The sequence below is a fragment of the Microcaecilia unicolor genome, chromosome 2, assembly GCF_901765095.1.
Source record: "Microcaecilia unicolor chromosome 2, aMicUni1.1, whole genome shotgun sequence".
Classification (NCBI taxonomy): Eukaryota; Metazoa; Chordata; class Amphibia; order Gymnophiona; family Siphonopidae; genus Microcaecilia; species Microcaecilia unicolor.
The window spans coordinates 117,531,736-117,556,658 of NC_044032.1; the positions used below are offsets into that span (position 1 = coordinate 117,531,736).

General features: G+C 46.0%; 1 protein-coding gene across 1 annotated transcript in view; it reads left to right on the forward strand.

The window, feature by feature from the left end:
• AP3B1 (adaptor related protein complex 3 subunit beta 1) overlaps positions 1-24,923 on the forward strand; it is a 1,191,861-nt gene that overhangs the window by 614,488 nt on the left and 552,450 nt on the right. The window contains exon 20 of the mRNA XM_030193246.1: positions 455-614. Coding sequence (XP_030049106.1) covers positions 455-614 — 160 coding nt within the window. The remainder of the gene's footprint in view (positions 1-454; positions 615-24,923) is intronic.

A 24,923-nucleotide genomic window follows, 5' to 3' on the forward strand; every position in this document is an offset into this window, starting at 1 on the left:
TAACGCCGAAACACGGCCCGTGTCAGGTCATCAGCCTATAAAGAACCCCTATTGTCCCAGTCTTGAAGGCCCAGTGCTTTTTTGTCTGTATATCTATACGTTGGGCATATAATTTATAACAAAGCAAACAAAAAAGAAGCAAAAACTGGGCCTTCAGGATTGAGAAAAAATGCAGTCCCTTAATATGATATTAAGGGACTGCATTTTTTCTCAATCCTGAAGGCCCAGTTTTTGCTTCTTTTTTGTTTGCTTTGTTGTACTTGTATGCTGTTTTCCCTCTCTTTTGTGACTGCATATAATTTATAGAAATAATTTCTTGAGGAGAGCCTTATAAATAGGTGTATCAGTATTATGATTACTAAGGATTGCGAAGCCTACTTTTTCAAGCCATATATCAGCGTCTTTGTGGGTAAAAGAATAGTCTTAACATAACATTTTTATTTGTGTGCCACAGCACTGATGAAGAAAGGAGAACAGGTGTGGTCCCCAAAAAGCATAAAAGTTCTAGCTCATCAGATTCCGAAGCTAGTTCAGAAGATGGTTCTTCAGACTCCAAGTCAGATACTGAAACTGATTCTGACTCCAAAAAACACACAAAACTTAAAACCGACAAGGTAAGGTTTATTTATTTATTTCTCTTATTTGCCAAGGCTTGATATAATTCAAAATGCTAGTAAAATGGTTACAATGCAGTTTACAAAGAAAAATTGCTACAATCAAATATTAATAATAAAGAAAAGCTCATTTTAGATGTTCAGTATGTTCAGTTGATCCTTACCCTTTTCCCTACCATGTCCAAAATCACTTCTAGCATTCATGTCGAACTGAGTACTATAAGGCTCTAACAAGCACGTTTAGTTGATCCCTGGAGACATTAATGCATACATGCTCTACATTCGACTGTGCATAATGTACAGTAGTCTTATTGCCATAAAACAAACAAAAAAGTGGGCTGTGCTCTCCCAGTATCTTTAGATAGGCACTACCAGGCAAACGCTGAAACTGTTTTCCAGCACTAAATGGTGCTCATAGAGGGGAGAATAGTCAGATGCCATGCTCTTTGGAGTCAGGGCAGGTAGATTTCGCTCCCCAGCATCCATGGGATGGAGATCACAGCTCTCTGAGGTGCCATATAATGCCAGTTATTCTTCTTGATCGCATATCGGAAAGGCAAAAGATTAGCTGGAAGAAAATAGATCTGACTTGTGTGTCAAGTGAGGGTTTGTATATGATACAAAATCCAGAATGATGCCACCTCCTTCCTGTTCTGATTCCTTGGTCCGTTCCTCTTCTCCCCAGTAACAAATATGCTTGCAGACATCCTGAAGTTCTCAAACAGTTTAAGCTTCATATGAACCAAACTTTCAATAATTCTATGTGTCTCAAGTGCTCACAGATTTCTACAGTCCAGTTGTAATCAAGAATCTTACCTATTCTTTTTGTGTATTTTATAATATTGCCAATCAAAAATCAGCATGTGGTCTCTTAGGCATATAGGGCTAGTTTCTTTATATCACGCCTAAAATTTTGGCACAGAAAAGAAATACGCCTGGGCGTATTTTATAAAGTACACCTAAATTTAGGGTCGATGGATAGAATATGCCTAGTGCTCGTCCACGTGTCTAAATTTAGTCACTGGTAGTTATGCCAAGTAAAATTTGGTGTAAATGCCGATGCCTAAGTCAGGCGCGGACCAGGTGTATTCTATAATAGCCATATCATTTTTAGAAATGCCCGTGGTCATGTCCCCTTTTCAGCTTTGCGCCTTAGAATTTACATGTATTACTTTACAGAATACACTTAGACAGTTGTGCGCGTAAATTCTAATTAATGCCAATTAGTGTGTTGCTTGTTAATTGGCAATTAGCACTGATTGGCTTGTTAGCTAATTAAGTTGCATGCGCAAATCCTAAATTCAACTGGATTTTCACGTGCAATGTAAGTTGTGAAATATAGAATCCAGGGGATAGCACATAAAACTCAGTCTCACTTCCTTAGCATCCCTCCGGACCGGACCAGGATTGGACTGATGGGTTGTGTACGCCTACCAGCAGGTGGAGACTGAGAAAATTCTGATAACTAGAGAGCCAATGAGAGCCCTTGCCATATGACCCTAGCCCCAGTATTTTCTTAGTCTCCAGCAGATAGGAGGCGAGCCCATCTCTCTTTTCTTATCTACTTTTCTTCTAGGTAGACTAAAGTGTTTTAATTTATTTTCTTTCTGTGTCAGGGGAATCTGTTTGGAGGCTTGACAGAAATTTATTTGTATTTTTAGCCTCTGGGGTGTTATACTCGGGTGTTTCCGAGTCCCTCCCCCCTTCCTCCCCATCTCCATTCATTCCCTTGGGAAGGGCTACCCTTTCGGATGAAAGATGTTTGCCTTTGGGAGAGGCAGCCGTGTTTGTTGTAAAAAGAACGGGACTTCCCTATACAATGATCAGCTGTTTGGTTCTTTCTTTAAAAAAAATTGACTGTTTTGCTGCCCCAAGGTTTAACGAGCAGCTGGGAGTTTTATTTGGCTTCTCGGGGAAGTTTTTTTACTACAGTCCCGATTTTAGTTTCGGCGGCGCTCTGTTTAAAAAAAAAAGGCTTGAGTCGCGTTTCCTCTCAGCTCCGCTATGGCGGAGAAATTGAAGAGATGTACAGTGTGTCAGCGCCGCGGTGTAGGCGCTGCCAGTACATGCAAATTTTGTACGGCGATTGAAGATTCAGCAGGGTCTCTTCGGTGGTTTTGCCGGCTGCTTCGACATCACGGTCCATTGCAGTCTCGGAGCCTTCTGCTGCTGCTCTTGATTCTGGTGCCCAGAAATTGGCACGAAAGGCTGCCATTTTGACTGCAGCACCGGCAGGTCCTTCGCGTGAGGTATCTTCTACTCAGTCCTTGGGAGTTCTAGGGGACACTGAGGCAGGGTCCCTGGTGCTATCGGGAGGGACTCAGGAGGGGGGTTTTCCTCCTGAGTTTGTCCTCCAGATGTACCAGGCCTTTTTGTTGAAGCAGGCTGGTTTTGTAGTAGGGCCTTCAAGGGAGTCTTCTAAACTTGCTCCTCCTGCAAAGAAGCTTAGAGTCTGTTCTTCACAGGCAGAAGACTTCTCTGACCAGGATCAAGATGTGCCCTTCTTAGAAGAAGAGGAGGGTTTAGTAGATGATTTTTGGGAAGATCAGTCTCCTGGTGATTCTGAGGCGCTACCTTTTCCTCAAGGAGAAGATCCTTCGGTTGCTAGAGTATTTCATAAAGAGGATTTGCAGGAGCTTATTTCTTTGGTTTCTTCCATTCTGCATTTTTAGGAGCAGCTCCCGACTACAGAGGTTTGTAAGTTTGACTTGTTGGTTAAAGGCTCCAGAAGTTCAGCAAAAACTTTTCCCATGCATCAGGACATTTGGGACGTTATTAAGGCTCAGTGGGAAGTTCCTAACTCTGCCTTTTGACCGGCTAGGTCCATGGTCCCGTCTTTACCCAGTGCCGGATGTGGACAGAGCTCTTCTTAAGATTCCATTAGTCGATGCGATGGTATCGGCGGTTACTAAGCGTAATACGGTTCCGGTGGATGGGGGAACAGCTCTTCGGGATGTACAGGACAGGAGGTTGGACTCTCTCCTTAGGAATAGTTTTGATGTCTCTTCTTTGGCGGTACAGGCGGCTATTTGCGGTTCTTTGGTGGCCAGAGCCTGTTTTCCCTGGGCGGAGAGAGTCTTATATCTTTGGATGATCTTTCAGCTGTAGATGTAGAAGTGGCTAAAATTGAGACCAGATCAGCTTTTTTGGCAGATGCCTTGTATGACCTTCTCAGAGCATCGTCTAAATCCTTGGCATTGGGTGTAGCAGCTCGCCCATCTCTTTGGTTGCGAGGTTGGTCGGCAGATGCTGCCTCCATGTCCAAGTTGAGTAAGTTCCCTTTCAGAGGATCTTTCTTGTTTGGAGAGGACTTGGATAAATTGGTGCATTCCTTGGGGTACCTCGCCTTCCAGAGGATAGGCCTTGTCTGTATAGTCGGGGTTCTTTGTTTGGTCGTGGTAGGGTAAGAAATTTCTGTAGGTTTCAAACTGATAGAGGAGCTCAGTTTCAGAGATCTCGGTTTTTCAGTAGGACTCAGTCCTTTTGGGGTTTCCGCAGAGGAGGTAGAGTCTCAGGAGCTGGTTTTCGATCCCCCTCCCATCCTTCCCAATGAAGGTGCACGTGCCTCTCCTCTGGTTCCTGTAGGAGGTCGGCTTTCTCAGTTTTATCAGAGGTGGGTCCACCTTACTTCCGATCAGTGGGTCTTGGAATTTATTCGCAAAGGTTATGCCTTAGAATTCGCAAGGCCTCTTTCATACGTCTTTCTGGAATCTCCCTGTCGCTCTCATGTAAAGGCGGGCTCGGTTCAGGAGACTCTACAAAGGGTCTTAGATCTTCAGGCTATTTGTCCAGTCCCTTCTTCCCAGTACAGACAGGGTTGTTAATCCATTTACTTTGTAGTACCCAAGAAGGAGGGTTCCTTTCATCCTATTTTGGATCTCAAAGCTGTCAATCGGCTCTCAGGGTCACAAGTTTTTGAATGGAGACTCTGCGATCAGTAATAGTGACAGTCCGGGCTGGAGAGTTTCTGATGGCCTTAGATCTCACAGAGGCTTATTTATATATTCCTATTCAGCCTGCTCACCACAAGTTTTTGCGGTGTGCGATTCTAGGTTGTCTTTTCCAGTTTCGAGCTCTCCCCTTTGGCCTCGCGACAGCTCCGCTCACTTTCACCAAAGTTATGGTCGTGGTGGCTGCGGCTCTCATGAAACAGAATCCTTGTCCACCCGTACCTAGATGACTGGTTAATCAGGGCAAAATCTTATCAAGAGAGTCGCCAGGTTACAGATCGAGTAGTGAATTTTTTGCAGTCTCTAGGTTGGGTGGTAAATGTAGCCAAGAGTCGTCTGGTTCCTTCTCAGTCTCCAGAGTATTTAGGGGTCATCTTCGACACGGCTCGGGGGTGAGTTTTTCTTTCCCAGGACAGAATTCTCAAACTATGGTCTCAGATTCTAAACTTACTTCACAGACGCGACCTTTGTGCTCAAGATTATCTTCAGGTTCTGGGGTCCATGGCAGCGGCTATAGAGGTAGTTCCCTGGGCCAGGGCTCACATGAGATCTCTCCAATTGTCTCTGCTGTCCCGGTGGTCCTCTCAGACGGACTCTCTTCAGATGAGGTTACCTCTGCGGTCCCAGGAGCACAGCACTCTCTTCTGGGGCTGCGGACAAGGACTCTTACCACAGGAATGCCGCTGGAATCTCCTCCATCCTGGAGGTTCTGGACAAATATATTCCACGTATTAGAAAAAAGGGAAAAAAGACTAAACGTCAGCCGGCGTGGCTAAACAGTAAGATAAAGGAAATCATTAGAGCCAAAAAACAATCCTTCAGAAAGTGGAGAAGAGAACCAACTGAAAGTAACAGGATAGATCATAAGGAATGCCAAGCCAAATGCAAAGCGGAGATAAGGAGGGCAAAAAAGGACTTTGAGAAGAAATTAGCGTTGGAAGCAAAAATACATAGTAAAAATTTTTTTAGATACATTAAAAGCAGGAAACCGGCCAAAGATTCGGTTGGGCCGCTGGACGAAAATGGTGTTAAAGGGGCGATCAAGGAGGACAAAGCTGTAGCGGAGAAATTAAATGAATTCTTTGCTTCGGTCTTCACCGAGGAGGATTTGGGGGGGTGCCGGAAAGAATATTTGAAGCGGGGGAGTCGGAGATACTAAACAAATTCTCTGTAACCTTGGAGGATGTAATGGGTCAGTTCAGCAAGCTGAAGAGTAGTAAATCACCGGGACCTGATGGTATTCATCCCAGAGTATTAATAGAACTAAAAAATGAACTTGCGGAGCTACTGTTAGAAATATGCAATCTGTCCCTAAAATCGAGTGTAGTACCGGAAGACTGGAGGGTAGCCAATGTTACTCCGATTTTTAAGAAGGGTTCCAGAGGAGATCCGGGAAATTATAGACCGGTGAGTCTGACGTCGGTGCCGGGCAAGATGGTGGAGGCTATTATTAAGAATAAAATTGCAGAGCATATACAAAAACATGGACTGATGAGACAAAGTCAGCACGGATTTAGTGAAGGGAAGTCTTGCCTCACCAATCTAATGCATTTTTTTGAGGGGGTAAGCAAACATGTGGACAATGGGGAGCCGGTTGATATTGTATATCTGGATTTTCAGAAGGCGTTTGACAAAGTGCCGCACGAAAGACTCCTGAAGAAATTGCAGAGTCATGGAATCGGAGGTAGGGTATTATTATGGATTAAGAACTGGTTGAAAGATAGGAAGCAGAGAGTAGGATTGCGTGGCCAGTATTCTCAGTGGAGGAGGGTAGTTAGTGGGGTCCCGCAGGGGTCTGTGCTGGGTCCGTTGCTTTTTAATGTATTTATAAATGACCTAGAGATGGGAATAACTAGTGAGGTAATTAAATTCGCCGATGACACAAAATTATTCAGGGTCGTCAAGTCGCAGGAGGAATGTGAACGATTACAGGAGGACCTTGCGAGACTGGGAGAATGGGCGTGCAAGTGGCAGATGAAGTTCAATGTTGACAAGTGCAAAGTGATGCATGTGGGTAAGAGGAACCCGAATTATAGCTACGTCTTGCAAGGTTCCGCGTTAGGAGTTACGGATCAAGAAAGGGATCTGGGTGTCGTCGTCGATGATACGCTGAAACCTTCTGCTCAGTGTGCTGCTGCGGCTAGGAAAGCGAATAGAATGTTGGGTGTTATTAGGAAGGGTATGGAGTCCAGGTGTGCGGATGTTATAATGCCGTTGTATCGCTCCATGGTGCGACCGCACCTGGAGTATTGTGTTCAGTACTGGTCTCCGTATCTCAAAAAATATATAGTAGAATTGGAAAAGGTACAGCGAAGGGCGACGAAAATGATAGTGGGGATGGGACGACTTTCCTATGAAGAGAGGCTGAGAAGGCTAGGGCTTTTCAGCTTGGAGAAGAGACGGCTGAGGGGAGATATGATAGAAGTGTATAAAATAATGAGTGGAATGGATCGGGTGGATGTGAAGCGACTGTTCACGCTATCCAAAAATACTAGGACTAGAGGGCATGAGTTGAAGCTACAGTGTGGTAAATTTAAAACGAATCGGAGAAAATTTTTCTTCACCCAACGTGTAATTAGACTCTGGAATTCGTTGCCGGAGAACGTGGTACGGGCGGTTAGCTTGACGGAGTTTAAAAAGGGGTTAGATAGATTCCTAAAGGACAAGTCCATAGACCGCTATTAAATGGACTTGGAAAAATTCCGCATTTTTAGGTATAACTTGTCTGGAATGTTTTTACGTTTGGGGAGCGTGCCAGGTGCCCTTGACCTGGATTGGCCACTGTCGGTGACAGGATGCTGGGCTAGATGGACCTTTGGTCTTTCCCAGTATGGCACTACTTATGTACTTATGTAGTCTTAACGACAGATGCCAGTCTTCAGGCTGGGGAGCCCATTGCTTGGACAGATGGACCCAGGGACTCTGGTCTCCTCTGGAGGCGTCCAAATCCATCAAGTTTTTGGAGACCAGAGCTATTCGGTTGGCTCTGCAGGAGTTTCGTTCCCTCCTGACGGGCAAGGCGGTGCGAGTTCTCTTGAACAGTGCCACGGCAGTGGCTTATGTCAACTGCCAGGAAGGAATGAAGAGCTGTCTTTTGAGTCAAGAGATGGCGAGGCTCATGGCGTGGGCAGAAGTTCACCTCTGCGCCATTTCAGCCTCCCATGTGGCAGGAGTCGAAAACATTCAGGCAGATTTTTTCAGTCGACACACTCTCGATCCAGGAGAATGGTTTCTCAAGCGATCGAGCGTTTCATTTAATAGTAGCACAGTGGGGCACTCCAGTCTTAGATCTGTTCGCCTCCAGCCTCAATTCAAAGGTTCCTCGATTCTTCAGTCGCCGAAGGGACGCAAAAGCTGCGGGAATAGACGCCCTCTTGCAGACGTTGTCTTCTGGTCTCCTTTACGCGTTTCCTCCGTGGCCTCTCTTAGGTCGCCTCCTGCAGTGGATCAGAGAGCACGGGGGTACGGTAGTTCTGGTGGATCCAGACTGGCCTCAACGTTCTTGGTACGCGGACCTTCAGCGTCTTCGGTCGGCGGATCCTCTTCGTCTTCCGGTACACAAATCCCTACTGTTACAAGGCCCAATCCTGCATCCAGACCCAGCTCGATTTTGTCTTACGGCTTAGCTGTTGAACGAGCTTGATTAACTAAAAGAGGTTATTCGACTCCAGTAATTGCTACCATGTTGCAGTCTCCACCTCGCTAAATTATACCCGCACTTGGAGGATTTTTGAAGCTTGGTGTGAAGAGGCTGATATTTCTCCTTTTCGGGCTTCTGTAGCACAGATGTTGGATTTTCTGCAACGGGGATTTGGTAAAAGTTTGTCTCTCTCTACTCTGAAGGTACAGGTGGCGGCCCATTCCTGTTTCAGAGGTTGGATTCGAGGTAAGAACTTAGCTAGTCTTCCCGATGTCGTCCATTTTTTGAAGGGAGTTAGTCTTCTTCGCCCTCCAGGCAGATTGATTTTTCCATCTTGGGATCTCAATATTGTGCTTTCGGCTCTGACTGGTCCTCCTTTGAGCCGTTGTCTGCTTGTTCTCTTCAGGATTTGACTCTTAAAGCGGTGTTTTTAGTGGCCATTGCTTCAGCAAGGAGAGTCTCGGAGTTGTAAGCTTTTTCCTGCAGATCTCCATTTTTGGAATTTTCTAAGGAGCGAGTGGTTCTACGTCCGATTCCTTCTTTCCTGCCTAAGGTGGTTTCTAGTTTTCATCTTTCTCAATCGGTTTTTCTTCCGATTTTGTGATCCTCCTCAGGCTCGGAAGAGCAGAGGAAGTTGCGTACTTTGGATGTTAAGAGAGTGCTTAATCGCTATCTCGCAGTTACTAAGGACTTTCGTCGCACGGATCGTCTTTTTGTTCTTGTTGCTGGTCGCCGTAAGGGGTTGGCCACTTCTAAGCCCACGTTGTCTCGATGGATTAAAGAAATGATAGCTTTTTTCTTACATTCTTGCGGGTAGAGCGGTCCCAGACAGTGTTAAAACTCACTCCACGAGGGGGCAGGCAGCTTCTTGGGTGGAGTGTTTCTTGGTACCTCCAGTGGATATTTGTAAGGTCCTCTCTTCATTCTTTTTCTAAACATTACAGACTTTATGTACAGTGCAGGCAGGAGGGTGTCTTTGCATCTCGAGTACTCACAACGGGTTTGCTGGGGTCCCTTCCGTAGGACTACTGCTTTGTTTACTTTTCATCAGTCCAATCCTGGTCCGGTCCAGAGGGATGCTAAGGAAGTAGAAATTAGACCTTACCTGCTAATTTGCTTTCCTTTAATCCCACCGGACCAGACCAGGTCCCTCCCAAGTTCTTTCAACTCTTCAGGTTTTTTTCTTCTTTTTGAAAGTCAGTTAGTTCGTTTAGCAGAGACGGAGTTGTTTTGCAAGTTTGTAGTTTAAAAAAAAATGCTTATATATATAAGATTTTAAGTGGGCCATACCACTTCTCTGGTAAGAGTAGCTGGTGAGCTCTAATACACGGCATGGCCGTTACTTAAGCACATTTAACGAGTGCTTTGTTGGCTGCTTTGATTCCACGGGGCACAGAAGGGTGGTCTTTCTTTCTTTCCTGCTTTGTTAGTCAAATACTGAGGCTAGGGTCATACGGCAAGGGCTCTCATTGGCTCTCTAGTATCAGAATTTTCTCAGTCTCCACTTGCTGGTAGGCGTACACAACCCATCAGTCCAATCCTGGTCCGGTCCGGAGGGATTAAAGGAAAGCAAATTAGCAGGTAAGGTCTAACTTCTACTTTGCTGTTCTCTATTTCTTTCCTCCTGCACACACAAATCAAAGTTTCTATTCTGTTTCTGAAAGACAGTTGATGTGGTTTTATAGCTCTTTTGCATTCCCAGATGTTGTAGTCTTGTTATTCACAGTAACTTTCATCTTCACTGGATAGAACAATATAAACTTTCATTCATATGAGTTCTTGCATTAACTGAAATGGCCTTCTTTTCTCTGACATATTATTTAGGTTTATGAGACTCAAAATGTTATTTATTTTTCACAGTACTGATGACATAACATATGTGTTGCCATATTGAGATATGACGGTCTGTCAAGCCCAATATCCTTTATCATATTTCCCCTCAGATGTGTCTTCCCCAAGATGAAGAGCCCTAGCCACTTTAGCCTTTCCTCATAGGGATGTCATCCCATCTCCTTTATCGTTTTTGTCTCCATTCTCTGTATCTTTTCTAATTCTGCTATATTCTTTTTTTGAGATTCAGTGACCAGAATTGCACACAGTATTCAAGGTGCGGTGGCACCATGGAGCAATAGAAAGGCATTATAACATCCTTATTTTTTGTTTTTTATCCTTTCCTAATAATTCCTAACATTCTATTCCATATCATCAAGCTGATCAATCCATAGACTGGTGGGTTGTGTCCATCTACCAGCAGGTGGAGATAGAGAGCAAACTTTTGCCTCCCTATATGTGGTCATGTGCTGCCGGAAACTCCTCAGTATGTTCTCTATCTCAGCAGGTGGTGGTCACACACAGCAGCAGCTCTGGCTAGGCCTCCAAGCCTAATTTTTAGGTTTTGTTGAGTGCCTGGGGTTGAGGGCTCTTTTGAGCAAGTGCAAACCTGGTGGTGCCAGGTCCCTCCTTTTCTCCCCCCTCCCGCTGGCTCCGTTAAAAAAAAAAAAAAAAAAAATTTTGAACGTCCTTAAAGGCGTTTATTTCGACGTTTATTTAAGCGTCTATTGCAGCTACTCACTGGGACACCAGGTCGTTACAGCTCGGAGCGGACAGCAGGTAATTTTTACCTTTTTATAGCGGGCAGGGGGTTCCCCGATTCTTCTCCTCGTGGCATATGGCGTCGGAGGGCGAGGGCGCAAAGGGTCGCTCCCCGGATCGCTGGAGCGCTTCTAGAGGGGATGCGGGGGTCTTCAAGCCTGATTCGCCCTTGTTGGGTGACAGTTTCGTGACCGATGTATGTCCCGGTCCTTCCTCCGGCGTGGCGGTTTTTCCCGCCATAAACGCCCATCCCCCGCTCCTCGCCTCCACCATCTTGGCCGGCCACGCGGCTCGGACGGCTTCTTCTTGGGCCGCCCTTGAGGTTGGAGACATTAATGCCATGAACGCCCTTAATTTGGGCGACGGCACAAAAGCGGCTAAAGTTAAGAGCCGTTCTTCCCGCGCGGCTCCTTCGCGGAGTGTCGCGCCGGACGCCATCTTGGATGCGCAGCATGTCTCTCCCCCGCTCTTGCGAGCGCCGGTTGAGGGTGAGTCTAGGGCTGTTGCCCAGGCTGCGGAAGTGCACAGTCTGGGGGGTTTCTCCCCCGAGTTTGTTTTGCTGCTGCATCAGGCCTTCCTCATGCACAACGCTGCCCCTGCTCCCTCGTCTGGTAAAGAGGTTGAGGTTCCCAGAGGTAAACGTCCTCGGGTTGATTCCCAGGCCTTGGAGGAATTTGTCTCCTCCAATGTAGATGAGGGCAGCGTGTCTGAGGTCTCCCAACGGTCCTTTGCGGATTCCTTGGAGGAGACGGATCCCCGCTCGGTTGGAGCGGATGACCCCTCTGCAGCGCGGCTTTTTAGCCCAGAGGATTTGCCCAACCTGTTGCTACAGGCCATGGACACTTTGAAGATTTCCTCTCCGGAGGACGTCTCTCCCTCAGCCCCTGTTGGCTCTGCCATTATGCTGGGGACGAAGCGCCCGCCTAGAACCTTCCACGTGCATGATGCTATGCACACCTTAATTTCGGCTCAATGGGATGTCCCAGAAGCGAGCCTTAAAGTGGCTAGGGCTATGTCCCGCCTCTATCCTTTGGCTGTGAGTGAACGTGAGGCCTATCTGTGGCCTACCGTGGATTCTTTAATCACTGCGGTGACTAAGAAAACGGCGTTGCCGGTGGAAGGTGGCACGGCCCTAAAGGACGCCCAAGACAGAAGATTGGAGGCGGCCTTAAGGTCGTCCTACGAGGCTACTGCTTTAAATTTGCAGGCCTCAGTTTGCGGTTCCTATGTGGCCAGGGCGTGCCTGACTATGGTGCGGCGGGCTTCCCCCTCGGATTCTTCCTTGAGGGATGATTGGCCGGCCCTGGAATCGGGCTTGGCCTATTTGGCAGACTTGCTGTATGATGTCTTGAGAGCCTCAGCTAAAGGCATGGCTCAGACAATCTCTGCGCGGCGGTGGCTTTGGCTGAAGCATTGGTCTGCTGACCACGCCTCTAAATCCCGCCTGGCTAGATTGCCTTTTAAAGGCAAGCTGCTCTTTGGGGTCGAGCTGGACAAAATCGTGACCGATCTCGGCACGTCTAAGGGCAAGAAGTTACCAGAGGTCAGGGCTCGAGCTAGTGCTCGCCCCGGTACCTCCAGAGGGCGGTTTCAGGAAGCCCGTCGGTACCGCCCGGGCAGGTCGGGCTCTTCTGCCTCCTCTTCCTTTAAGAGGACCTTCTCCCCCAAGCAGCGTTCCTTTCGCAGAGACCGCCGTCCCGGAGGTGCTCCCTCCGGTCCTCCCCCAGGGTCTCGTACCCAATGACGGGGTCTTGGTCCACGCCCCAGTGCAGATTGGAGGACGGCTGTCCTCGTTTCTGGGCGAGTGGACCACAATAACTTCAGACGCTTGGGTGCTGGAAGTCATCAGAGACGGCTACAAGCTAGAGTTCTGCCGACCCTTAAGAGACGGGTTTGTACTCTCTCCCTGCAAGTCTCCGGTCAAAGCTGTGGCAGTGCAGCAGACCTTGGACAATCTCATCCGCCTGGGGGCGGTCGTTCCGGTGCCAGAAAATCAGCTTGGCAAGGGACGTTACTCCATTTTCTTTGTGGTACCAAAGAAAGGAGGTTCTGTCCGGCCTATCCTCGACCTCAAGGGGGTCAATCGGGCCTTGAAAGTTCGGCACTTTCGCATGGAGACTCTCCGCTCTGTTATAGCGGCAGTGAAGGCAGGGGAGTACCTGGCATCCTTGGACATCAAGGAAGCGTACTTGCATATTCCCATCTGGCCTCCTCATCAACGCTTCCTGCGTTTTGCAGTACTGGGCCGACACTTCCAGTTCAGAGCCCTCCCATTCGGGTTGGCTACTGCTCCGCGGACCTTCTCCAAAGTAATGGTGGTCATCGCGGCCTTCCTGAGGAAGGAAGGAGTACAAGTCCATCCTTATCTGGACGACTGGTTGATCCGAGCCCCCTCTTATGCAGAGTGCGGCAAAGCTGTGAACCGGGTGGTTGCTCTTTTGAGCTCCCTGGGATGGATCATCAACTGGGAGAAAAGCCAGCTGCGCCCCACTCAGTCCCTGGAGTATCTGGGAGTTCGATTCGACACCCAAGTGGGCAGAGTGTTCCTGCCAGACAATCGGATTGTCAAGCTTCAGGCTCAGGTGAACCAGTTCCTAGTAGCCTCTCCTCTTCGGGCTTGGGACTATGTGCAGCTGTTGGGCTCTATGACGGCCACGATGGAAGTAGTGCCCTGGGCCAGGGCTCATATGAGACCACTTCAACACTCTCTGCTGCAGCGCTGGACTCCGATTTCGGAGGATTATGCTGTGCGACTTCCCTTGGACCCAGCAGTGCGCAAGGCGCTGAGCTGGTGGATGCAGACAGACAAGTTGTCTGCGGGAATGCCTCTGGTGACCCCAGAGTGGATTGTCGTCACGACGGACGCCTCTTTGTCGGGCTGGGGAGCCCACTGCTTGGGAAGGACAGCGCAGGGGCTCTGGTCTCCTGCAGAGGCAAAGTGGTCTATCAACCTCCTGGAACTCAGAGCCATTCGGTTGGCGCTTTTGGAGTTCATCCCGGTACTGGTGTGGAAGCCTGTACGGGTCCTGTCGGACAATGCCACGGCTGTGGCCTATGTCAACCGCCAGGGAGGTACCAAGAGCGCCCCTCTAGCCAAGGAGGCTATGAATCTATGCCAGTGGGCGGAAGCGAACCTGGAGCAGCTTTCAGCGGCCCACATTGCCGGAGTCATGAATGTCAAGGCGGACTTTCTCAGTCGCCATACCTTGGAGCCCGGAGAGTGGCAGCTATCTGCTCAGGCGTTCTTGGACATCACGAAGCGCTGGGGCCAGCCGAGCCTAGATCTGATGGCGTCATCGGCCAATTGCCAAGTGCCGCGCTTCTTCAGCAGAGGACGGGACCCTCGATCCCTGGGAGTAGATGCTCTTCTCCAACAGTGGCCGACACAAGAGCTTCTCTATGTGTTCCCGCCCTGGCCCATGTTGGGCAGGGTGCTAGACCGGGTGGCAAAGCATCCCGGCAGGGTAATCCTGGTGGGTCCGGATTGGCCCAGACGTCCCTGGTATGCGGACTTGATCAGGCTCTCAGTCGACGATCCTCTGCGACTGCCAGTGGAGCAGGGCCTGTTACATCAGGGTCCCGTGGTGATGGAGGATCCCTCCCCCTTTGGTCTTACGGCCTGGCTATTGAGCGGCAGCGTCTGAGGAAGAAGGGCTTCTCAGACAAGGTCATCGCCACTATGCTGAGAGCGAGGAAGCGCTCTACTTCTACTGCTTACGCCAGGGTTTGGCGTATCTTTGCAGCGTGGTGTGAAGCAGGCTCACTTTCTCCCTTCTCTGCTCCAATTTCTTCAGTGTTGGCGTTCCTGCAAGAAGGTCTAGAGAAAGGCCTGTCGCTCAGTTCCCTTAAAGTCCAGGTAGCGGCTCTGGCTTGCTTCAGGGGCCGCCTGAAGGGTGTTTCCCTGGCTTCGCAGCCAGATGTGGTGCGCTTTCTCAAGGGAGTTAATCACCTGCGCCCTCCTCTGCACTTAGTGGTGCCTGCGTGGAATCTCAACCTGGTGCTAAGAGCATTGCAGAAGCCGCCTTTTGAACCCTTGTCGAGGGCATCTCTGAAAGACCTGACGTTGAAAGCAGTCTTTTTGGTGGCTATCACTTCAGCCAGAAGAGTTTCCGAGCTCCAGGCGCTCTCATGTCGAGAGCCTTTTCTGCAGTTCACTGAGGCAGGAGTGACTATTCGCACAGTGCCTTCCTTCCTGCCCAAGATTGTTTCTCGCTTCCATGTGAATCAGCAGCTCTGTCTCCCTTCCTTTCGTAGGGAGGACTACCCAGAGGAGTACTCTGCTCTTAAATATCTGGATGTGAGACGAGTCATCATCAGATACTTGGAAGTGACCAATGATTTCCGGAAATCGGATCATCTGTTTGTCCTGTTTGCAGGTCCTCGTAAGGGTCTGCAGGCTGCTAAGCCTACAGTGGCAAGATGGGTCAAGGAAGCCATTGCAGCGGCTTATGTGGCCGCGGGGAAGGTGCCGCCTATCCAGCTGAAGGCTCACTCCACAAGAGCTCAGGCGGCCTCGATGGCAGAGGCCGGATCCGTCTCCTTGGAAGAGATATGCAAGGCGGCAACTTGGGCTTCGGCTCATACATTCTCCAAGCATTACCGTTTGACTGTGGCTGCACGGGCGGAGGCCCGGTTTAGAGCTTCAGTGTTGAGGTCAGGGATTTCAATGTCCCGCCCTGGGTGAGTACTGCTTCGGTACATCCCACCAGTCTATGGATTGATCAGCTTGATGATATGGAAGGTAAAATTATGTATAATCATACCTGATAATTTTCTTTCCATTAATCATAGCTGATCAATCCATAGCCCCTCCCAGATATCTGTACTGTTTTTATTCTGGTTGCATTTCAGGTTCAAGTTTAGTCTTCAGTTACTTCAGAAAGACTTCGTGTTCAAGTTTTTTCACTTGGATTCTTCAAGAGTTAAGACGAGTTTGTGTTACAGTGAGCTGCTGCATTCCTCTCCCCTCCGTTTTACGGGGCTGGATTGAGACTTAAATTCTGCCGGCACTCCCTCCCGCTTCGTGCGGCTGTAGGGCAGTTTTGTACCCTTCCCGCTTCGGCGGTGTTAGGGTCAGTCAGCTCCTCCCGCGGTTGCGGTTGCAGGATAAGCCAGATCCCCCCGCATCGGCGGGTGTGGTGTCCCTCCCCCGCTCCGCGGGGATGAGCTGGACGGATTCCCCTCCCCCACTTGTGTGGGGATGAGCTGGGTTAATTCCCCTCCCCCGTTTCGGCGGTGGTGAGCTGGGCAGAGTGTCCCTTCGTGGGTGTAATTCTCTAAGTGCTGAGTCCTGCGGATGGAGCTTTGATATCGACATACTGAGGAGTTTCCGGCAGCACATGACCACATATAGGGAGGCAAAAGTTTGCTCTCTATCTCCACCTGCTGGTAGATGGACACAACCCACCAGTCTATGGATTGATCAGCTATGATTAATGGAAAGAAAATTATCAGGTATGATTATACATAATTTTACCTTTGCTTCCTTAGCTTCCTTAGCACACAGCAGAGGATTTCAACGTATCATTAGCGATGACACCTAGGTCCTTTTCCTGGACGGTGACGCCTAATGTAGAACCTTGCATCACATAGCTATGGTTCCACATGAATCACTTTGCACTTGTTCACTTTAAACATCATCTGCCATTTGAATACCCAGTCTTCCAGTTTTGTAAGGTTCTCTTGCAATTTTTCAGAATCCTTTTCCGATTTAACAACTTTGAATAACATTGTGTCATTGGCAAATTTAACTGCCTCACTAGTGGAGGAGTGGCCTAGTGGTTAGAGTGGCGGTCTTAACATCCAGAGGTGCCCGGTTGAAATCCCACTGCTGCTCCTTGTGATCTTGGGCAAGTCACTTAACCCTCCATTGCCTCAGGTACAAATTTAGACTGTGAGCCCTCCAGGGACAGGGAAATACCCAGTGTACATAAGTACATAAGTAGTGCCATACTGGGAAAGACCAAAGGTCCATCTAGCCCAGCATCCTGTCACCGACAGTGGCCAATCCAGGTCAAGGGCACCTGGCACGCTCCCCAAACGTAAAAACATTCCAGACAAGTTATACCTAAAAATGCGGAATTTTTCCAAGTCCATTTAATAGCGGTCTATGGACTTGTCCTTTAGGAATCTATCTAACCCCTTTTTAAACTCCGTCAAGCTAACCGCCCGTACCACGTTCTCCGGCAACGAATTCCAGAGTCTAATTACACGTTGGGTGAAGAAAAATTTTCTCCGATTCGTTTTAAATTTACCACACTGTAGCTTCAACTCATGCCCTCTAGTCCTAGTATTTTTGGATAGCGTGAACAGTCGCTTCACATCCACCCGATCCATTCCACTCATTATTTTATACACTTCTATCATATCTCCCCTCAGCCGTCTCTTCTCCAAGCTGAAAAGCCCTAGCCTTCTCAGCCTCTCTTCATAGGAAAGTCGTCCCATCCCCACTATCATTTTCGTCGCCCTTCGCTGTACCTTTTCCAATTCTACTATATATTTTTTGAGATACGGAGACCAGTACTGAACACAATACTCCAGGTGCGGTCGCACCATGGAGCGATACAACGGCATTATAACATCCGCACACCTGGACTCCATACCCTTCCTAATAACACCCAACATTCTATTCGCTTTCCTAGCCGCAGCAGCACACTGAGCAGAAGGTTTCAGCGTATCATCGACGACGACACCCAGATCCCTTTCTTGATCCGTAACTCCTAACGCGGAACCTTGCAAGACGTAGCTATAATTCGGGTTCCTCTTACCCACATGGAAAAAGTTGTGAGCAAAGTAAAAAAAAAAAAAAAAAAAAAAAAGCTATTCTCATTTCTAGATTATTTATAAAAATGTTAAAAAGCAGCAGTCCCAGCACAGACACCTGGGGAACCCCACTATCAAACCTTCTCCACTGAGAATATTGACCATTTATCCCTACTCTCTATTTTTTTATCCAGTTTTTAATCCACAGTAGGGCATTACCTGCTATCCCATGACTTTCCTCAGGAGACATTCATGAGGTACTTTGTTAAATGCCTTTTGAAAATCCAGATGCACGATATCTACTGACTCACCTTTATCCACATGTCTATTTACCCCTTGAAAGAAATGTAGTAGATTGGTGAGGCAATCCATGTTGGCTTTGTTTCATTAATCCATGCTTATGTATGTGCTCTGTAATTTTATTCTTTATAATAGTCTCTACCATTTTGCCTGGCACCGATGACAGGCTCAGTAGTCTATAATTTTCCGGATTACCTCTGGAACCCTTTTAAAAAAATTGCCATTACATTGGCCACTCTCCAAACTTCCAGTACAATGCTTAATTTTAAAGATAAATTACATATTACTAACAATAGCACTACAAGTTCAATTTTCATTTCTATCAGGACTCTGGGATGGATACCATTCGGTCCAGGCGATTTGCTGCTCTTTAATCAGATTGCCACATTAACATCTTCCAGGTTTACAGAGATTTGTTTCAGTTTCTCTAACTCGTCAGCATTGAATTCCATTTCGGTGAAGACTGAAGCAAAGAATTCATTTAAACTTTCTGCTATGGCGTTGTCTTCCCTGAGTGTCCCTTTTACCCCACAGTCATCTAGCAGACCAAATGATTCTATTACTGGCTTCTTGCTTCTAATGTACGAAAAAAGTTTTTACTATGCATTTTTGCCTCCAATGCAATCTTCTTTTTAAAGTCTCACTTTGCCTTCCTTAATAGAGCATTCTTCATTTGGCTTGCCATTCCTTATGCTGTTTCCTGTTATTTTTAGTCAGATCCTTTTTCTGTTTTCTTTTTTTTTTTTAATTATTCATTTTTAACCAATATATCCCCAAAAAAGAATGAGATAAAACAGAAATTGAAAATTAATACGATTACATATAGTAATATAAAAAAGAAAGAGATACACTTTCGTCCACAATATGCTTTGTAGGATCCAAGAATTTAAGAAAAAGTAAGAAAAAAAAAATAAAGAAAAAGTATATCACTCGATTATCACATACCCATAAACCACTCTGTCGCTACAGTTTGCACATGAGACTATACAATGACATGTATTCCTTCTTTAGCTACAAGAAAGTCCTCTAGTTGCTTGGGTTCAAAAACTTGAAACTGTTTACCCTGAAACTGTTTACCCTGAAATAACACAAAGCATAAGCAAGGAAATTTCAACATAAAATTGGCTCCCAGGGCCAAAATCCTTGGTCGAAAGGCCAAAAAGGCCTTACGTCTTTTCTGTGTTTCTTTCAAAAGATCAGGAAATATTGTAACTTTAGAACCAAGGAACTGCGTATCTAAATGTCTAAATGAAAGTTTCAAAACAGCATTGCGCTCCATCTCCAATGCAGAAGTTACCACCATAGTAGTTCTCTGTGTAATTACTTCCAATGATGTTTCCAAAAAGGATGTGAGGTTCATGCCATCTCCAGCTTGACCTTGAAAGGGCTCACCATGAAATTTCTCTGAGACCAGTAGGGCTTGCGTTATAGGTGGTAGTGAATCACCTGATATCCCCAGGATTTCAATTAGATATTTCTTAACCATGTCTACAGGTGAAATTAAAGGCAACCTGGGAAAGTTGAGCAGTCTTAAATTATGTCTCCTAACTTGATTTTCCAAGTATTCCATCCAACAATGTGTAAAATTCTTATCCTTAATTGAAATTATACCCAACGATTCCAAAGTCTGAATTTTAGTCTCTAGAGAATTTATTTTAGAAGACTGCTAGGCGGTTTCCTGTGCTTGGAGAAGAGCAGCTTCAGATAAAGATTTTATATCCTTAGTATTTTTCAAAATCAAATTTTTTTAAAAGAAGAATGCATATCAGATGTAAGGTCCCAAAGTGACTCCAATGTCACAACGGTAGGGTTCACAAAAACCCGGATAATACATCAGGAGTAACTGAACTAGAGATCCGGTAAAGAGTACTCACTTGATGTTGAGGTAAAGTTTGTGCTGCATTCTGTATTATCTCCTGACCAAAAATCAAATGCTCCGCTGCTATGGAAGCATGCTTTCCCTGTTTACCCGGTTCTTCACAGCCGGGGTCAGGACCAACCATAGCTGCATTACTTCCTGGCTGTGATGGTGCCGCTCGTAGAACAGGGCTTAGAGAAGCCCCGTCTACACTGCATACTGATGCCAAAGCGTCAGTTCCGACAGAGGGAGAAGACGCCTGTATGGGTTCTGCTGAAATTCCTAATCTTTCGAAGGTCGTCTGCGTCAGAGCCTGGGTCGCAGTGGAAGTCGAGGGAAACTCCTGCACCTTCCCTCTCCTCTTCCCCGTAACTGAGGCGCAAGGAGCCGCTTCAACGAGTGACTCAGGATAAGATCCAGGCGCTGCCGGTGCTGTAAGTCGTCAAGGCGCCATCTTGGATCCCATAATAGACCCTTCTTCTGTTTTCTGAAGGATTTTCTTGTAGCTCTAATAAATTCCTTCACCTCACTTTTTAACAGTGCTGGCTTTCATTTGGCCTTTCTTCTTCTTTTTAATGCATGGAATATGTTTGATTGAGCTTCCAGGATAGTATTTTTGAACAGCATCCATGCCTGATGTAAATTTTTGACCTTTGCAGCTTTTTCTCTAAGTTTGTTGTTGTTTTTTTTTTTTGTTGACCATTCTTCTCATTTTATCATAATCTTATTTTTGAAAGTTAAATGCTAACATATTGTATTTCCTGTATGTACTTTCTCCAGAGCGTATGTCAAATCTGATCATGTTATGATCACTGTTATCATGTGGCCCATCACCTTACCTCCTGCACCAGATCATGTGTGCCACTAAGGACTAGGTCTAGAATTGTTCTCCATCTTGTTGGTTCTTGAACCAGCTGCTCCATAAAGCAATCCTTGATTTCATCAAGGAATTTTATCTCCCTAGTGTGCCTTGATGTTACATTTACCCAGTCAATATCAGTGTAATTGAAATCACCCATTATTATTGTGTTCCCCAGTTTGTTAGCCTCCCTAACTTCTGATAACATTTCTACATCTGTCTATTTATCTTGGCCAGGTGGGCGGTAGTACACTTCTATCACTATCCTTTTCCCCTTTACACATGGAATTTCTATCCATAGTTATTCCAAGATGTGTTTCGTATCCTGCAGAATGTTTAGTCTACAGTGAAACCTTGGTTTTCGTCGATAATTTGTCCGAAAACTATCGACGAAAACCGAGGCAACAAGCAATTTTTCTTTTAAATGAATAAAAAAGACTAGTGTATAGAATAAATGAACATTTAACATGGCATTTACCTTTCTGAAGACTCTTCTTGGTGTATGGAAGATGGAGAGAGAGGAGCAGAGATTATTGTTTGTAAGGGGGATCCCCCTCCATAAGGACACTATCTGGGGGGGTCACTTCCCTTCTTGTTCTTTTGCTACTAGGACCAGCTTCTGGGGGGGTCACTTCCCATCTTGTTCTTTTGCCACTAGGACCAGCTTCAGAGTCTGTGGACCCATGCCGCACAAGAAACGTATCCAAAGAGGTTTGTTTCTGTCGCCTTTTTAAGATTTGCCTAAAATGGGGCAACACATTATCATTGAACAAGTTGCAGACACGGCTTGCAACAGCCTTGTCTGGGTGATTTTTCTCCACAAACACCTGTACTTTACTCCACATGGAGAGGATGTCCTTAATCTCTGAAGAAGGCACATTCTCTACTGTTTCTTCCTCATTATCTGAAGCAACTTCTTCATCTACCGTCTGTTGCACTTCTAGTTGAAGGTCTTGCAGCTCTTCAGTGGTGAGTTCTTCTCTGTGGTCATCCATTAACTCTTCCACATCCTCACCACTCACCTCCAAACCCATGGAATTACCTAAATGAACAATTGACTGCACAACATGAGTAGGGTCATCAGATGAATGATCTAAGCCTTCTAAATCTCTCTCATGCACACATCCTGGCCATAATTTTTTCCATCCACAGTTTATCGTCCTGGATGTCACTCCCTGCCAAGCCTTATCTATGAGGCTGATGCAGTTGAGAATGTTGAAATGGTTTTTCCAGAACTCTCTTAAGGACAATTCTGTATCTGATGTTACCTCAAAGCACTTTTGAAACAATGCTTTTGTGTACAGTTTCTTGAAATTGGAAATGACATTCTAGTCCATGGGCTGGATGAGTGGTGTGGTATTAGGGAGCAAGAACTTCACAGTGATAAAACTGAACTGCTCCAACAGTGCATCTTCCAAACCTGGAGGATGTGCAGGAGCATTATCCATTAACAGGAGGCACTTAAGGGGCAAATGATTTTCCTGGAGGTATTTTTAACACTCGGGCCAAACACTTCATTCATCCACTCAATGAAAATTGCCCTCGTGACCCATGCTTTCTTGTTTGCTCTCCACATCACACACAGTTTACTTTTGATCACATTGTTTTTGCTAAATACTCTAGGAGTTTCTGAATGGTACACCAGTAAGGGCTTCACTTTACAATCACCACTAGCATTACCACACAACAGAAGAGTAAGCCTATCTTTCATAGGCTTATGTCCTGGCAGTGCCATTTCCTCCTGTGTAATGAACGTTCTCTTTGGCATTTTCTTCCAAAACAGGCCAGTTTCATCACAGTTGAAGACTTGTTGGGGGATGAATCCTTCAGCCTCTACGTAATCTTTGAATTCAGACACAAATTTTTCGGCACCAGACTTGTCCGAACTTGCAGCTTCTCCGTGCCTAGTAACATTGTGTATGCCAATGCACCGCTTGAATTTTTCGAACCAACTTCTGCTGGCCTTAAAATCACTTAGTGAAGTAGCACTCGTCCCGGGCATTTTCTTTATGAGATCGGCATACAGCAGTCTGGCCTTTTCACATATGATGGCCTCAGAAACAGAATCGCCATCTGTTTTTGATTGATCCAAATTAATAATAACTTCCACATCTTCAGTTGTTTGTGATCTCTGTTTTGTTATCGCATTCACACCTTTTGCTACTTTTGCCTCCTTTATTGCTTCCTTTTTTGCAACGATTAAACTTATCGTGGATGGTGACTTCCCGTACATGCGGGCAATTTCAGCAGTCTTAATGCCACTCTCGTATTTTTCAATGATTTCCTTCTTCAACTCAATCGTGTTCCTGTCCTTCTTCTTTGAAGGACTGCTGCCCTTAGAAACTTTTTTGGGTCCCATGATGAGAGCAGGGACTTTGATACAGGCACTCAACCAGCTGTAGTAGTAGTGTGGCAAAACGACGAAATTTGGGTCCTAATACCTGCAGGGACTTTGATACAGGCACTCAACCAGCAGCAGCACTAGTGTGGCAAAACAACGAAATTTGGGTCCAAAAACCAGCAGGGACTTTGATACAGGCACTCAACCAGCAGCAGCACTAGTGTGGCAAAACAACGAAATTTGGGTCCTAATACCTGCAGGGACTTTGATACAGGCACTTTGATACAGGTGTGTCCCGAGAGCTGGGTAGAGATCCCCTGCTCTACACACTAGTTAGGCAGTTGCCCTAGGAAAAAAAGAACACAATTTATATTTCCAAGCTAAACAAAACAAAAACTGCCAGCATTGATTATATGCAGCAAAAATTATTTGAGTTAAATTGTGTTTCCCAGAACTCTAATATAAAATAATACTGATCTCTGGTTCTGCATTGTCACACTGTTAAATGCAAACATATATTCTGCATCAACAGGAGCCTTCTTCATGCAACAATGAGTGCAGAGCTGAACTAGAGCATTTCCCCATAGAATTCATCATTCAAAATAAAATCTGATTCTGATTTCATCTCAGTATCAGCAACATAACCCCTCTCCAGCAGACATATTGGGCCTGATATTCAGCTGGTGGCAGTCAGTGTTTTGCTAACCGTTGCTGGCTTTATTCCCGGATATTCTGTGCCAAGCCATGTCCATGCATACGCGGCTGGATAAAACATAGCCTATGTAATATTCAGCACTTAACCCATCTAGGATGAACCATATTCAGATAATACTGTGTTTAATGTGGTTATCTTAGCTGCTTAAGTGCTTTATCCCCCTTACAATTCACCATACAAAAATAGTCAAATTGTGATCATCACCTTAGGCACAGCTTAAAACAGATGGGTTTTTGTTTGCCCCAGAGCCTGGTTTCAAATAGGGCTGGACACTTTATAAAAAAAAATCACAAAACCTTGGAAAAGGTCATTCAAAACCTATACAGAAAACTTAACATGCAACAGCCCTAACCCACCCATGAAAAGACAGTGCTATAAATGTTACTCTGGACCCTAGAGCACCAGTATACCTGCTACTGTAAAACTGGAACAAGCTGGATTGTTACACACTTCTACACACAGACACTACACATGGTAGCAGAATCTGTCACCTCAGTCACACATGCAGAACGTGGACAGACCCCCCCTCCCCCCTCATGTGATACAAAACATGCCCAGAAAAACTGAAATAGAGATCCCTTCAAGAAAACCAGACTCTGTAAGCAGTGACATTACTTGTAAAAGAGAAACAGAAATATATTTTCTCCTGAACGCTGCAAAATACAAAAATAAAAAATATGTACACTTCACAAAGCAGGCACATCTCAGTCCTTAAAAAGCATTAAATAATTTGTTCTTTTCTACCTTTGTTGTCTTAGCATTCTATTTTTTCTAATTGAGCTGGTTCCAGTCTCTTTTCCACATTCCATGTGTCAGTCTTCTCCTAAATTCTTTTCCAGGTTGGTTTTTCAATTTCATCTCTTCTTTTGTCTTCTTCCTTTCCTTCTCTACATCTGTCTGGCACTAATCTTTCACTTTATTTTTTTCTCTACTTTTTTCTCTCTTTAGTCCTTAGTATTAATTTACCCTACTGGCTTTACCATCTCCCTCTCATTCCCTCTCCAGCACTCCCATTCACCCCTCTGCCTTACCCAGTCTACTACTTCCCTCCCCCACCATTCTACAGTGGATGGGAATGGTGGTCTAATGAATGACCCTTTTTGTCCTCATCAACCCTTCACTGAATGCTATTACTGTATCAGTTCCAGCTTCATCCATGTCTCTCTTTCCTTCCTTCCCTTGCAGATCGTGGGAGTTTGATCAGCAGACATGACACAAATGATGCCTTTTAATAGTGCTTCATTTAAATCCAACTACTAATTGAAAAATCCCCCACCAGAAAGAGACAGATA